General features: G+C 37.8%; 1 protein-coding gene across 3 annotated transcripts in view; it reads left to right on the forward strand.

Annotated features, from left to right (window-relative positions):
* Positions 1–17,645, forward strand: part of LOC150090678 (kinesin heavy chain-like) — a 400,102-nt gene that overhangs the window by 136,300 nt on the left and 246,157 nt on the right. For all 3 annotated transcript variants that reach the window (XM_090372178.1, XM_090372181.1, XM_090372188.1), the window contains exon 7: positions 6,055–6,142. In XM_090372178.1, the coding sequence (XP_090228304.1) occupies positions 6,055–6,142 (88 nt within the window). The remainder of the gene's footprint in view (positions 1–6,054; positions 6,143–17,645) is intronic.

The following is a 17,645-nucleotide window of genomic DNA, read 5'->3' on the forward strand; positions in this document are numbered from 1 at the left end:
ATCCAGGGAGTAAAATAGTTACATAGATTGTTTTTTGACACTTGAGGTTCTTCCATACCCAAGAATTCTTATCTTAGGTCAGTTTGGCAAACACTTCTAGTGGGGCCTAATTCTGCTGCAGCCAACTGTTTTGCTTGTGCTTTCATGCAGGTTGGGACTGTTATCAACAATAGGCATCTCACATGGATGCCATAAATGCCTCTTCAAACAGGCCTCTGAGGTTGGGTATGTTCATATTGTAGTTTTAAATGTTTTTCACCAACCTTATGTAGAAATAAAACACAAAGAAAACGAAAACTGGAATCTTGATAACTATGTATTTATAATAAGTTATATTTGTCTGTATTTACAATAAATTATATTAACTTTACAACTAAAATATATGAAATATACATAAAAATATACTGGGTTAAGAACAATAAAATACATTAAAATATACTAAATTAAAATCGATAAAACCAAAGCTTTCAAAGGCTCCTGCCTTCTTCTTCAGCAGTATTTTCTTTGTTCTGCGGTACGTCTTTAAATACCAGCAGGTTCACGGTACTCATCGCGTGTTTCATTCCCACGTGTTCCGTTCTCTTGTGTTACGGAATCAGAAGTGGCTCGAGAGTGGGTCACGTGGAACCTTTCATCCCTTCTGAGGATAGTAGCCTCAAAGAGGGGATGGATCCGCATTCCTCTATCTCTATTAATGTTCACTGTGGAACAGATCCGCAAACTCTCAAGCCACTTCCGGTCCCAGAACTTATTCGCCCGATCGGTGATGATAGCCTCGTCCGGGGAGATGTGGTGCTGCTTCTCCCAAAAATGCTCGGCCACGGCGGACTTACCATAGTCCGCACTTCTTATTGCCTTAGTGTGCTCCCCCAGACGGTCTTTGAGACGGCGTTTTGTTTCCCCTACATAACACTCCCCACAATCCGGGCATCTAATACTGTATACGACCCCACTTGCATTCTCTTTTTGAATGGGGTCCTTTACTCGTGACACGATTGTGTGCAGCCTCCGCCCTGGAAGCTGCACACAACGCGTCTGATAATTTCTTAGTATTCTAGTTATGTGATCGGTTAGACCCAGATAGTAGGGAATATATGCAGTGGATACTGGCGTAAAAGATTCGCCTCTCCTCTGATTTCCTTTAATATATTTTTCTATAATCCTCTGGGGGTAGCCACATTTTGTAAGATCCGTCGTGATACGTTCATACTCTATCTTCCTATCCTCGGAGGTACTACAGTGTGATTTTGCCCTGTCAACTAATGTTCTAACCACACTGTTCCTATGATGGTTGGCCTGAGCTGAATTGTAGTGCGAATATTGACCTTTACACATCGATTTCCTATAGACCTTAGTCTTTATTGTTGGTCTTCCCTACAGACCAACACATCTAGGAATGGCAAAACTCCTCCTTCTTCTGCCTCCGAGGTAAATTGTATGAATGGGGAGAAGCCATTTAAAATATTCAACACCTGATCTTCACTCCTGATCATAGTGTTTGATAATACAGCAAACCCCCGCTATTCGCGGGGGTTACGTTCCTGAGAAATGTCGCGAATACTGAAAACGCGAATACTGAGTTATGGTTCCCATAGTAATAAAGGGGTTCCGTTCCAAAGTATGAAATATATAAGAAATATAGTCTAAAATTTTGTCTATGTATGTATTATATGTACCTTCATAATATGACTATGTACATAGTGAAATGCAAGCATATGGCATCGAAATGAAAATAAGATACAATTTAATATTAAATGTAATATGCCTTTGCTAGCAAAAAAACTTATCCCGCTAGTGCTATCACCAGTTTCGCTAAAGTGTTGATAAAGGAGTTTTGCCTTTTCACGAATGATGAGTGAACTTAACGGAATTTTATTTTGAGTTCGGTCTTCTATCCACAGGTTTAAAGCTTTTCTATTTTTTCTAATTTAACATCACGAGTTACAGAGCAAATTTTTGAAGCAATTAGCGCGTTTTCACGGACACTACGGCGGATTTTTTCTTCCGATTTTTTGATTGATTGTACGGTTGACTCATTGATTTTATAATGTTTTGTCACTGAGGAGACACTTTTACCATTAGAAATTTTATCTAATAACTCAATTTTATTCGCTAATGTCATCACCTTCTTTGATATTTTCACATTTCTCTTGTTATTTTTAGCCATATTTTTGTAGGAGTTAGAAAGAACTTGTCCACAATAAAGTCGCTTTCTTCCGTTAACACACTCGAAAAAGTCCGTTTTACACTGCAAAACAGTAGATTTATCATTTTTGTAAGCATATTAATTTGTAAATTGATAAATTTATTCAATTTATAAGCATATAAATTAAAAGCAAACGACGAAACCTTCCATGACAGGCGCATAACATACTGAACAAGGATTAGCGAGAAACATCCACGCTCGCGATTTTGTCACTCCTCTCCCCCCCACCCACTGAGCGCTGTTTTGATCGGGAAAGATAATTTTAGCCACGCCCATGTTTTTTTATGGCGGAAAATATTCACGGCGCTTTAAAATTCACATTTTTTAGGTTTCATTTTATATTAAATCGGCGATCGCGAATACGCGAAACCGCGAATACAGATACCGCGAATAGCGGGGGTTTACTGTACTATGTATAAGCAGGTTAACGGTACAGCCATGGGCTCCCCCATTAGCGCAATTATAGCTAATTTAGCTATGGAGGAGCTCGAGGCTAGAATATTTAATGTTAGTGTTCTCCCTATGCGCCCCTGGAAAAGATACGTAGATGATACGTTTTCAATTATTCGAAAGGGGAGTGAAGATCAGGTGTTGAATATTTTAAATGGTTATCAAGATTCCAGTTTTCGTTTTCTTTGTGTTTTATTTCTACATAAGGTTGGTGAAAAACATTTAAAACTACAATATGCCATAAATGCCTTTTATATAGGAGGTTCCCAGGTGTGAGCCGAAATAGGCAGGGGTTGAAATGTGCTATCCATATCTTGTGGAGAAATGGCCAACTCTCTATGACACTAGGTTATGTTACATAATAGGTTATTCTCGTTAACCAGTGCAGTTCCATTATCTGTCATAATAGTAGAACTGCACTTTATTATTTAATAATAATAATAATGATAATAATTTGTTTTATGATTAACATTTTTATATTTGTAGAATGGAAAATTTACTTACTTTTGCCTTCATAGAACAAAATCTGTCTTTAATTTCTTAATTAAAGACAGATTAATTTTTCGCCCTGAGTTTCTCAAATGTGTGTAGACTTCGTGAGTTCTTGATTACAGTGGGCTCCAGAGAAAGTTTATCTTAGTTTTTTAAAAATGAAAACTTTGTGCATAAATTCTTTTAAATATTAATGTCTTATTTTAATTTTATTACCCATTGTTAAAGTAAAGATGTCAAATATTAAACTATAATAAAAAAATAAACATTTGTAAAAAAACATTCTTAGAAAAATTGTTACAAAAAAAAAGTCATTAATTTTTTAAACAATAATATCCTCTACATCAGTTTATGTATCACTTAATTTGATTTCATCAACTTCTGGATCTGAATTCCAAAAAATTACAGCTTTTGTAAGCCAAAATTGACACAAGAACAAAAAGCTGACAGATATGATATCCTCCTCCTCCAATTTTCAAAGCAATTTTCATACTGCTATCTGTTAAAACTTGTCTGTTATTTGTAGACACAGATAAGAGATTGCAACACATTGGAAATATTTCAAGATAGTTTATACATAAACTATCTTGAAATTTATATATAATCATTAACTTTGCACATCATATAATGTTCAAAGTTAATGATTATAATGACAACAAACATAGCCGACCGGGCTAGCCGAGTGGGTAAAGTACCTGCCCGGCAACCCAAAGGTCGCGGGTTCGATTCCCGCCTCGGGCTTGGATCAAAGTACTGCAAAAACCTTGGGAGGTGCAATATGGCCACAGAAGCCGATGCGCCAACAACTACCAAATCAAAAAAAAAGACAACAAACATCACTCTAAAAATAGTGATGTGGGCAGAGGATTGTACCAAGGAATATGCCTCTCTAGTTCATCTCATGGTTGGTTGGTTATTTGGTTTTTAGGAGCATTAGCAACTAAGGCCATATTGCTCCGGGATATGCAGTGGTCATTCCCTGACCTTTCTGCATCCTCCGTATTTGGTGGTGACGGGCTCGAACCCCGGTCAAATCAAGAAGCGTGTGCTACGCACTGCTGCTCCTTCCCACCAGACTACGGAGGCGCCAGTTCATCTCATAGATATGGGGCAAATGTTTGGTGTTTCTCATGTTCCTCAACCTCTCTTTCACATAATTGGCACTGTTTAGATGGTTACAGTGTCATATCAAAGGTACTCCTGTCTATAGAGGTAAGCATGCAACATTGCTTGACTATACCTGATCTGTAACAGCATTCAGATATGTCCTGAAAAAGGCCTCAGAGGGCGGGAAAATTCATGTCAGCAAAATAGGCAATTCATACACCAACCATTAAGTTCAATTATTACTGTAAACAAATGTTGATATAAAATAAAATCTGAAAATTGTTTAGAATAAAATAAGTAAAACCGATAATAAAATGTGGTAACTGTATTTACAATAAAACTGACATAATCTACCATAAAATAATATAAATTAAAACATCGTTACAATAAAATACTATAAAACATACGCGTAATTAAAGCGATAAAACCTGTAGCTTTCAGAAGTGTCGGCTTCCTTCCTCAACAGTATCAAAGCTTCTTGCAACACCTTAAATAGCAGGCTCATGGTGCTTCCACACGTGGTTAAACCAGCGCATGGTCTGAACTGGAAGCGGAAATAGCTCGGGAGCATGTCAAATGGAACCGCTCGTCCATACTCAGGGCAACACTTCCTCTTTGAAGTGTCGGCTTCCTTCCTCAACAGTATCAAAGCTTCTTGCAACACCTCCTTAAATAGCAGGCTCACTGTACTTCCACACGTGGTTCAACCAGTGCATGGTCTGAACTGGAAGCGGAAATAGCTCGGGAGCGTGTCAAATGGAACCGCTCATCCATACTCAGGGCAACAGTTTCAAAGAGGAACTGTTGCCCTGAGTATGGATGAGCGGTTCCATTTGACACGCTCCCGAGCTATTTCCGCTTCCAGTTCAGACCATGCACTGGTTGAACCACGTGTGGAAGTACAGTGAGCCTGCTATTTAAGGAGGTGTTGCAAGAAGCTTTGATACTGTTGAGGAAGGAAGCCGACGCTTCCTAAAACTACAGGTTTTATCGCTTTTAATTACGCGTATGTTTTATAGTATTTTATTGTAACAATGTTTTAATTTATATTATTGTATGGTAGATTATGTCAGTTTTATTGTAAATACAGTTACCACATTTTATTATCGGTTTTACTTATTTTATTGTAAACATAATTTTCAGATTTTATTTTATTTTGCATCAACATTTGTTTACAGTAATAATTGAACTTAATGGTTGGTGTATGAGTTGCCTATTTTGCTGATTTGAATTTTCCCAACCTCGGAGGCCTTTTTCAGGACATATCTGAATGCTGTACAAGATCAGGTATAGTCAAGCAATGTTGCATGCTTACCTCTATGGACAGAAGTACTTTTGATATGATACTGCACCCATCTAAACTGTGCCAATTATGTGAAAGAGAGGTTGAGGAACATGAGAAACGCCAAACATTTGCCCCATACCTATGAGATAAACTAGAGGCATATCTAGAGGCATATCCTTGGTACAATCCTCTGCCCACATCACTCCATGTTTTAGAGTGATGTTTGTTGTCATTATAATCATTAACTTTGCACATTATATGATGTGTGCACATCCATAGTTTAATTAGAACTATGGAGGTTCAAATAGTTTTTTAAACCTTGAGAGTCCTAAAGTGGCTAGACAGTGTGTATCAATGCTTGGGTACATTGTGGTTGGTAGGAAAATTTCGTTTTGCCTTAGTTTCCCCATTATAGCAATCTGACCAAGAGTTTTGGCATACATATGAAATACTTTGCATTGAACTGGTTAATAAGGTTTTGACAGTATATTTAAATTAGATTTATTTTTCTTAGGGTGCTACAGAAAGGTTTGTATCAAGCCCAGATGAAGTCATGGAAGTTATTGATGAAGGAAAATTGAACAGACATATTGCAGTTACAAGTAAGTAATTTGCAAAATTACTAAATACATTTATAAAAATAGGTCTTTAAACACACTTTTTTTTTTCCTTTCAGAAAACTGCATTTTGATATGTGATGGCTCCCGTGGTGATTAACTGAAATGTCAATTTACACTTTTAAAAGTGCGAGATAATTTTTTGTTTGTTATACAGGGTGTTTCAAAAGTGATGGTCAGTAATTTAAAGGTGAACTGTATAGACTACAACATGCAAAAAAAAGCCTAGTAAACATGGGTCCTTAAGTGAATTGTTTTAGAGATCTTGCACATTTCTAGTTGGGACCCACCACTGACTAGGTGAACTGTACAGAGTTGGGATCCACCACTGACTTGTTTGTTTAGGTTAGTTAGGTTATGCATATCTAACATAGCAACTCAGACATAGCAGGCATGCTAGTACTTGTCAAAGGATAGTCAACATGGAAAGAGGTTACAGCAATGAAGAGTATGTGGACATGCACTTCATGTTTAGTAAAGTTAACGGCAGTGCACTTGAGGCTGCACGTTCATCAGGTGCACATTCTTCAGGGTACATCAACACCTTAGAGAACATGGGTGCTTTGCATATGGAGTAGTAGTGGCATGTGATGTAAGAAAGCAAGCGTATAAGCTTATGCAACATCAGCCAAAAAAAAAATAAAAAATTACAAAACAATCCCCTCTAAATATTTGTCCAGTTCCTCCTTAAATTTATTCAACCTATCAACTTCCACAATGACAGATGGAAGTTTGTTCCAGCAATTATCCACCTGCTGGCTAAAGGGAAATTTCCACACATCTATTCTACATCTGTCCTTCCTCAATTTCAATTTATGCCCCCTTAGGTTCATAATCTGAACAAGTGGAAGAATCCTATGAATTCAGCGTGCTCAACCCATTCAAGGCCTTATATACCTCAATCAGATCACCTTGCAGGTGCCTAGTCTCCAGCTGCTGCAATTTGCAGAACTTAAGTCTCTCCTGGTAAGAGGATCCCTCCATTCCCCTCACCAATCTTGTTGCCCTTCTCGGTACATGCTCAAGCAAATCTACATCCTTCCAAAAATGAGGCCTCCAGACCTGTACGCAGTACTCAAGGCATGGCCTGACCATTGCCTTATACAGAGGGACAATCACCTCCTTTTCCCTGTTAGCAAAATTCCTATATATCATTGACAAAACCCCATGACCTGACCTGGCAGCCTGTCTGCATTGCTCAGAAAAACTTCATATCTGACTGCACAACTACTCCCAGGTTTTTTCATTTTCTACCACCTTAAGTGTAGTACCACACAGTTGGTACGTTTCTCTGGGGTTACTTCTACCCATATGCAGTACTTTGCATTTTTCAATGTTAAACTTCAGTTGTCGCTTCTCAGCCCATCTGCCCAAATTTTCTAGATCCTGTTGCAGTAGCACACTGCCGTTACTGTCATTAACAACCCTGCCAACCTTTGTATCATCTGCAAACTTCGATACTAAGCCTGATATACCTTCATCAATATCATTGATAAATATACAAAACAACAGTGGATCCAACACTGAAACCTGTGGGACTCCACTAATAACATTAGTCCACGAAGAGTAGCACCCATTGATTACCACCCTCTGTCTTCTCCCACTCAACCATCCTTTTATCCATTGTAGCAACTTACCCGTAATACCATTCTGCTCCAATTTGTACAGTAGTCTTCCATGTGCAACAGTGTCAAAAGCTTTCCTGAAATCAAAGTATATGATATCAAAATTATTTTTTGCATCATAATTTTTATATCATTATTTTTGAGTACGAGCAAGTAGGCCCAGAAGAATAACACCTGATGTTGAATAAAGGGTGTTAGAAAGAATAGAGCAACATCTAGAAATTTTGACAAGGAAGGGTGCTCTGCAAGAGTGTGTACTGAGTCATAGCAGCGTGTGGCAAATTTTACATTGCCAATTACTGTACCCCTACCATATCCAATGTGTACAAGGTCTCACTAATACAGACTACCATCCCAGAGTGAACTTCTGCTAGTGGGTGCAACAACAGTGTGTCCTGAACCCCCAATTTTTAAACAACATTTTGTTCACTGACGAAGCTGGGCTTACTGATGATGGTTAATTTTCATAACTGTCACATTTGATCTGACAAAAATCCTAATGCAATTCATGAGTCACGACATCAACATTTCTCGTTGAATGTCTGGGCAGGACTACTAGGAGACTGTCTAATTGCACCACACTTTCTGCCAAACAGGCTAACAGGAGGGCTTACCTTCAGTCCCTGCAGATTGTTCTTCCAGACCTCCATGATGATGATAACGTTCCACTTCAGCGATGCCAGAACATGTGGTTTATGCATGATGGTGCATCGGCACATTCTGCTCGAGTTGTGACTGAATCTAACTAGAAGGTATGGTCAACGGTAGATAGGTAGAGGTGGTCCTGTAATATGGCCTCCCAGATCACTAGAATTTGGTGTACATTTATGACATTAACACAGTTGAGGAATTGCAGTGTTGGGTTGAAGGAGCCTTTCAGCAAATCAGAAATGACCCAGGAATACCTGGAGGATTGACAACTCAATGCAGAGAAGACTACAAAGCCGCATATGGATGCAAGGACAGCATTTTTGAACACCTTTTGAAAATCTGTAAAATCTTGTGGTGTTGAAACCAAAAATTAAAAATGTATTGTCTTATAACCACCCTTAGCAAAGGATTCACAGCTTTTTGCTAAACTAGTGCTCCCATAGTCAGTGGTGGATCTTAACAGAAAATGTGCATGATCTCAAACGGTTCATTTGCAGCCTGATGTTCACTGAGACTTTTTTGCTTATTTTAGTTTGTACTTTTCAGCTTTAAATTATTGACCATAATTTTTGAAACACCCCGTATATGTTCATCTGTTAAAATTGTATATTGCATATATGTGTTGAGTGTATGTTTTGTATTACATTGGAAAAGGGAGATAAAATTGATATCTTTAAAAAAGAAACACATCTGTCAAAATTTTTGTTATAACTTATTTATTAAGCATTGAGAAAATAGAACTTCAGAAACACCCTAGTCCATGAAATAATGCAACTGTGGACCAGGGAGTTAGATGTGTCAAAGCATATTATTTATGCCTGCATTTAGGAAATTAATTGCTGAAACTGATATGAACAATAAACACAATGTGAAAGTTTTTTGGCAGAAATTTAATATTTTTGATTGTGTTGAAATTATTGGACAAGCTAGGAACGAATTTTCCGTTTGGTGATGAATAGCTGCTGGAAAACTTTTATCCTGATTTAATTCAGGCCTTGGAAGAATTCAGTGATAATTGGATGCAAACTGAAATCACATCTTGCAAAAGATGCAGGATTCCATGAAGTTGACAAAAAAATTATGGAGAATTGCTTGAGTCACATCACTGCCATTCACAAATGATGATCTTGCAGAGTTAGAACAGTTAACCATTGAAGAAGAGAGAAATGACATGGATGATAATGTGATTTAAAACTTAAATGAATTAAAGAATTGCTTATGAAATATAAGGTCAAAAAGTGTTATGAGATTGGACAAAATGTGCTTGTTTGTTCATAAAATCCTTCCTGTCAAGTCTGAGCAGAATGTTCTACATTCTACTGAGACATGACAGGAAGGATTTTATGATGAAAGTCTTGTGGGTTAGCATTAACTCTATCCTTGAGGAACTTTGCAAGGCTTTATGGGAGGGATTTTTCTCAGCATGGCCAGCCACAGTTGGTAGATGGAATTTATTTTTTAAAGATAGTAATCACTTAAACAGAGGAGGTGCAAAAGTTTCTGCTAATGCCATTGAGAATGCATTAAGGGTTAAGAGAAACTGCTCATAATCTGATTTTGTGCTTTAGTGCAAGATTGGCTCAGGTCAGTGCCATGGGACAAAATTACATTTTGTCCCATGGCACTGACCTCTTCTCTAAGGGTGCTTGCATACAACCATTATTACCTTAACACTGAAACGGAAAGCGCAGTAAAGATAAAATCCTTTAGCAGTTGAAGACCACTCTCAAGCAATTGCTGGCAAAGAGGAGGGATAAGGAATTCTTCACATATATAAATGCAAATAAGAGGAGGACAACCAAATCAGACCCTTATGTAATGGAATTGGGATAGTATTAGATACCCAGCTGAAGTTGTAGATGAACTCAACAGTTACTTTTCATCAATATTTACAGAAGAAAAACCTTTTTTTTTTTTGTCAATGAGAAATTATGGAAGTGAAGTTGAAAAAAAATGTAATTAATGATAAAATTTCACATGTTTATTTAATGAAATCAGGGTTCTCAAAAGCAATAAAGTAGAAAGCTTAATTTGTCTGTACAGTAATACAAATTAAACGAATTTTATCAGGTCTTTTGAGTTTTTAAGTTACCATATTTCCCCATGTATAAGGTGCACCTTTTTTCAAAAAATTAGGGGGTCTAAAAACTGGGTGCTTCTTATACAGTGGTTGTAGCCTTTTTTTACTTGCATTTCCTGCTTTTTTGTGCTTGTTGTATTTGTGCTCATTGTTTTGCACTTGTTACCGGTATATTAGGTTATGTTTTGCTATGTTCTGCCCAGAAATGGCTCAGAAAAGATTTTCTCGTACAGTGCTGAATTCAAGTTAAAAGTGATCCAGTTTGCAAAAGTGAATGGAAATCGTGCTGCTGAATGTAAGTTTGGTCCTCCTCCAACTGAGAAAACAATCCGAGACTGGCTATGGGAAGAAGAAACCCTACTGAAAACGCCACGGCAGAAGAAGGCCATGAGAGGCAAGTCAGCAAAATGGTCTGATTTAGAGAGGGAATTGAAGATATTGATTGAGGAGCAAAGGGCAATTGGAATTCCTGTGTCCACAAAGATGGTTCAGCATGAGGCAGAAGAATTGCTGATGAAAAAGAAGTTACTGATTTCAAAGGAGGACACAATTGGTGCTTTTAAGTTCATGAAACGGAATGGACTAAGCATGCGTATATGCACCAGACTTGCCCAAAAGATGCCTGAAAGCTGAGCAGAAGGTCCTTGAATTTCATCGTTTTGTCATTCAATGTCGGAAGACACATCAGTTTGAGTTGGGACAGATTACAAATATGGATGAAGTCCCCCTTCAATTTGATGTCCCAAGTAACAGAACTGTTGATAAGAAGGGGGTTAAAACTGTAACTGTGAAGACAAATGGACATGAAAAGAGCCATTATGCAGTTGTTCTAGCTTGTTGTGCTGAAGGAACCAAGCTGCCTCCTATGCTGATGTTCAAACGCAAAACAATGCCAAAAGAAGACATTCCTCGAGGAGTGATTGTCCACGTTCATGACAAGGGTTGGATGGATCAGGATGAGATGAAGATCTGGTTTGAGAAAGTTTGGAGCAGGAGACCAGGTGGGCTCTTACGCAAACCTGCCCTATTGGTGCTTGAGCAGTTCAGTTCAGTTTTTTGATAACAAAAAACACAAAGAAGATTGCTGCAGAGCAAAAAACAAAACTTGCTGTCATACCTGGATCCTGGGATAATATCAAGATTGAGATTGTTGTCAAGTCATTTAAGAAGTGTGGCATTTCAAATGCCATAGATGGAACTGAGGACGAGGCAATATATGAAGACTGATTCGTTATCAGACACAGATGAGGACAAGCTAATGGATGGGAGTTTTGACAGTGATGAGTTGTATGAATTTTATGATGAATAAAAGTTGAGTTCAATAACTTTATGTAATACATTTTTTTTCAAATTTTGGGCCCCAAAATTAAGGTGCGTCTTATACATAGGGAAATACGTTAAGTTATGCTGCTGTGGTTGAGATTACCAAGATGTGGTGAACTCACTCATAGATGTGAGATGAATTGATTTCTATGAATACTGTGTTAAGGAAAGAGAGGAGGACTGAGTGATGGGGGAATGCTCCTTATCAAAAACTGTCAGAAGGCAACAAAAATCTTTCTCAATCCTGACTCAAGGTAATGGAGATATTGAGTCAGTGTGGTGTGAAGTACTTGCAGTAAAGAGAAGAAGATAGTGATATGTTATAGGTCAAGTGACTCTGAGGAGTATGACAATTTCTTCAGGCAACTAGAATTGGCTAGCAAGTATGACTGCCTCATTATGGATGATTTCAACCTACCTCTTATAGACTGGAATACATGGACCGGAAATACACAATATGGTAATGGATTTTTGAACAGCGTGGATGATTGCTACTTGAAATTTCAAAAATCCTTTCACTCCTCAAACTTACTGGGTAAATGCCAGCAACTCCAGGAGCGTAATTTGCATTTAGGCACAAACGTTTCTCTAATAAATAGTCATCTGTAATTCCGAAATGACCAGTTTCATGTCTCAGCCTCACTTGCATAACCTTTCCTCAGCATGAAGGCTCTTTTGTCTGATCTGATTTGTTTTCTTCTTTGTATTCACGTACATAAAAGCCAGATTACTTAAGCAGAAAAAAAGGCATGGAAAATTTACAGAGCAATAAAAAGTACTGAAGCCTATAACAGCTACAAATTGATCTGTAATAGTGCCACAGAAAAGGTCAGGCTGGCAAAGGCAGATTATGAGAAATTGTTGGCAAAGGGAGCAGAGAGGGGGAAAAAGGAATTCTTCATGTATATAAATGCAAAGAAGTGGACAATCAGATTGGACCCTTATGTAATGGACTTGGGATAGTATTAGATACCCCAGCTGAAGTTTTAGATGAACTCAACAGTTATTTTGTATCGATATTTACAAAAGAAAAACCTTTTATGTCAATGAGAAATTATGGGAGTGAAGTTGAAAAAAAAATTTAATTAATGATGTTAAAATTTCCCGTTTATTTAATGAAAAACTTTCGAGCCTACACGTCAGCAAGGCTCCTGGGGTTGATGGCATGTACCCTATGAGTGGGAGTGCAGTAGCACATGCTCTTTGAGTAGACAGGGGTTCAAGCCCCTGATTGCTGAATACGGTTGATCTGCCAACTCGCACTGGACCAACGTGGCAGATTATGGTCCATTTTCCTCAGCATGAATTGTCGAGGAGGCTTCCATCCTGCAGTGGGTTGATAATGGCTGCAATTTACCTTTTTTTTTTTTTTTAACCCTATAATCTTAAGGAAGGCGACAAGTGAGTGCATTGAACCATTGGGGCTGATTATGTGAGGATCATTGGACTCAGGAGTGATTCCATTGGATTGGAAAAGTGCCATCGTGTCTCCAATACATAAGCGTGGTTCTTAAGAGTGAAGTGGGAAATTACTGGCCGGTTAGTCTAACTTGAGTAGCAGAGAAAATCATGGAGACAATGATTAAGGGTGGAATTCAAGTTCATAGATATAAATGGAATTCTGAAGGATACTCAGCATAGTTTTGTAAAGGGAAAAAAATCATGTTTAACTAATTTGGTTAGCTATTTTGACAGGGTCACTCAAGAGCCGAACTTAGGGAATAATTTCTACATTTGTTTATTTGGATTTCAGCAAAGCATTTGATTCAGTCCCACATGAACGAATGGTTACTTTATAAGCTAGAACAGGTTGGAATCGCAGGGAAAAATCCTTAAATGGATAGCTGGATGGCTCCGGGCAGGAGGCAGAGGGTTGTGATAAATGGTTATTCCTCAGAATGGGTTGATGTAAGAAGTGGGGTTCCCCAAGGATCAGTATTAGGACCACTGTTGTTTTTGATTTTCATAAATGACATCGATGAAGGAATAGAGGGCGTGATGTCTAAATTTGAGGATGATGTAAAGATCGGTAGAGTAGTTAGATCACCGCCAAGCAGAGCTTCTTCAGAAATAGACTTCAGGGATGGTCAGAAAAATGGCAGCTATGCTTTAATTCAGCAAAGTGTAAGGTATTGCACCTGGGGAACAGTAACCCCAAAATAACTTATACACTTGGCAGAGTTGAACTAAAGCCGGTAGCGGAGGAAAGGGACTTGGGTGTTACAATACAGTCAGATGCGAAGTTCTCAGAGCATTAGACAGGTTGCAAGGAAGGCCCATGGTGTCCTATCGATGATTTATTGAACAATTGCTAGTAGAGATAAGGACATCATAATCCCATTATATAAGGCTATTGTTAGACCACACACTTGGAATACTGTGTTCAAGTATGGAGACCGCACCTAAAGAAGGACATTGTGCTTCTTGAAAGGGTCCAAAGATGGGTAACTCTCCTGGTGAGATCGGCAAAAAGGCGTCCATGTGAGAAAAGATTTCGAATATGTGGATTGTAGAACTTGGAAACTTGGCTGGTACCTTAGGGGAGACTGATTGAGGTGTTTATGGTTCTGAGAGGCATAAGAAAAATGAATGAGGATTAAAGTGGCCATAATTTCAAGTTACAGGGGGAGATGTTTAGACTGAATTGCAGGAAGTTTTATTTTATCCATAGTTATAAATTTCTGGAATAAGTTACCTACATGGGTGGTAGAGGCTGACAGTTTGGGGAAATTCAAAGGTCAGCTGGATAATTACCTACGGGAGGAGGGAAAGCATAGATTGTCTATTTCCTTTTCTCTTATTAATTATTTTTTTAAAAATTATCTTATTAATTTATTTAATTTATTTTTTTGTTATTTTATTTTATTATTATTATTTTTTTTTTGGCTGTTGCAGCATAAGCCATAGATTTCCTTGCACAATGTGGCCCTTGCTAATAATAATACTGATAAAAGCTCTTTGTTCTCGTTCTTCTCTCCCTCTTAGCCAGTGCTTTCTCATACTCAGCCCTGGTCTCTCTAACTGCCGCTGTGGTACTATTACAGATCAATGTCTCTATTGTAGGCTTCAGTATTTTTTCTCACTCTGTAATATAACTTTCTCATGCTATATTTTTCTGCTCAGTTTGACTGGCCAGCTCCATATTAATCCATCTTGGCATTCTTCTCATGCTGTATTTTTTTAATGGGGTATGTATGTGTTCATGGCTTCTGTGATTGTTGCTTTTAAAAGTATTTCATAATTCTAATGTATTTGTCTTCACTCTGTAATCTGCCCCATTAATAGATGTCATGTAGTGCCTTAAACTTTCATAGTCCCCTTTTCTGAAATTAAAACCCATGCCTTTACTATTAATGAATGCAACATCTTTCTTCATCTTCCAACTAATGACTGCATGATCACTACTGCTACTGGTTCCTGTACTGTAAGCCCTGTGATATCATCTGATTTGTGAGTAATGATGAGGCCTAGAATATTCTTGTCCTAGTATTTTCTCTAACTTGCTGGTGCAAATAATAATCATGTAGTTTAATTAAAAATTTTGTTTCCCCATGGTGCATTTCCTTCCCAGTTATTCCAATCAATTATGGGAAGATTGAAGTTACCCTTATAAGACATTCACACTTGCTTGCCTATTCCATCTGTATGTAGAGACTTATCATGCTCCTCGCAATCCTCTGTTCTGTGGATTACTGTCACTTTTGGTATGCATAATTTCTGACTCATCAAAAGCTGTTTCACACACCTGTCTTTCTTAAATACTTTATACATACCATAGTGGAACTCGTCATCTCCAATTTCCTGGTGATGCCATGTTTCTGTTAGCTCTATTATTCCAGCATTCGTTGTCCTTACTAGAGTTCAAATTCACCCATTTTATTGACAACACTCCTCTCATTACTGTAGACATCGTTAAGACTAAATATTCTTTGATAGATTACTACCCTGGCACACCCCTTTAAGTCATTTAGACTCGTTTCTCTAGCTTTATCTTCCCACCCATTTGAAACTCTACCCTCAGAACACTTCGTTAATATCAGCTGTTGTGGAAACAAACAAGATTTCTCATGATGTGTGCAAGCATTACTTTGACTGATATCATCAGATAAATGCATATTTATGCTACCTTCTCCCCCCTAGCTAGCATTTCCCCCAAACCCTTAAGGTATCCTCAATGATACTGGAAAAAAAACCTCTGTACCAGCTTTATAATAAATACAAACTCTACAAAATAGATTCCTTATACCTTCGAGTGTGGACCATGCTGATAAAAATTTACCTACCAGCCTTGAAGAGTTCCTCAAGTCTTGAATTAATTTACAAGACTTTCAGTATATAATCCGCCTGTTGTGTCTGGGCAGAACTGCAGATAAACACACATTCTGGCCTAACTTATGGCTTTTTTTTTCAGCATGGTCCTATATTTATCCAACAAATTAAGTCGTGTTTGTTTAATGTTGTTAGTCCCCGCATGAATAATAATGCTCTCTTTACCTTCCTTAAAATCTGACGATCTGTTGGTAATATCATCAGTTGTTGCTCCTGGCAAACACAGTGTTTCTGGTCCACCTTTCTTTATCACAAAAAATATTTCCCCTGACAGTAGAAGTCTCCTGTTAAAACTAAATCTCCTTCAATCAGAGCAGTATGCACATGGCTGTTCTATTCTGGGACCCAAACTGGAAATTTGGTGCATGACTAGAATTCTTCTAACAATGCACCAAATTTTAATTTGAGATCGATACACTGCTTATGTCAAGTGTAGAGAAAATAATCATCATTTGTGCATTGTTTGTCTACTAGATGAATCTTAGAATACATGCTACAGGCTTTACAAATGACGAACTCACGACTCGCACAGGAAATGTTCACAGGCATTTTCATCTGAGTCATGGTGTCCTTGGATATGTTGAAACTGGATCTTGTAACAGCTATTATTTAAGTGAAATTTGAGCTTAAGAAAGTTTACAAAATTTAAATTTACAATGTAGATTTAAATTTTGTAATCAGTTTGATTCCAGATCCAGACACAGGCAACTTGCATGATGAGATTATCAGGTGAGACAGAAACTTATGATTGATATAAACTGGTTTGTAATCAATTCACAAAAGAGGTTAGCCAAACTGTGGCAGATTACGAGAGTTCTCTTGCAAAGAATGCAAAGAAAAGCAGTAAAGACTTCTTTACTGGGGTCAAATCACATTGGTACTCTTGATGTCGATGGTTTAACTATTCATGATCCTGCTTAGGTTGCTGATATACTAAATAGGTATTGTGCATCTATATTCACTTATGGGCAGTTCTTTAGGGAAGGAGATACCATCAGGTTATCAAACTGTGACAGGGAGCTAAATAATTTTGTGATACCCGAGAGGAAAATGGAAGAGAAATTGTTGAAGCTAAACATAAAAAAGGCATCTGCGATGGATGGGATCTATCCAATCATATTAAAAGAGGCAGCAAAGGAGGTAAGTAAGCCTTTAGCCATAATTATGAGAGCATCTTTGGATTCAGGGGAGGTTTCTATGGACTGGAGATGTGCAAATCTATCCCTATTTCATAAAGGGAGATCAAAAGGTGACGTTAGTAATTACAGGCCAGTTAGCTGAACCTCTCTTCCAGGGAAAATAAACAAGTCACTGGTTGAAGAAGTAATGTAGGACCACCTGGACACAGGAATGCAATTATAGTGCATTGCAGCATGGATTTATTAAGGGGTGGTCTTATCTAATCTGTCTGAGTTACTATAATGTAGTGATCAAGGAACTGGATGCAAAAAATAATTTTGATATCATATACTTGGTTTCA

Source organism: Mastigoproctus giganteus, chromosome 1, assembly GCF_048544385.1.
Source record: "Mastigoproctus giganteus isolate SK-2022 chromosome 1, ASM4854438v1, whole genome shotgun sequence".
Classification (NCBI taxonomy): domain Eukaryota; kingdom Metazoa; phylum Arthropoda; class Arachnida; order Uropygi; family Thelyphonidae; genus Mastigoproctus; species Mastigoproctus giganteus.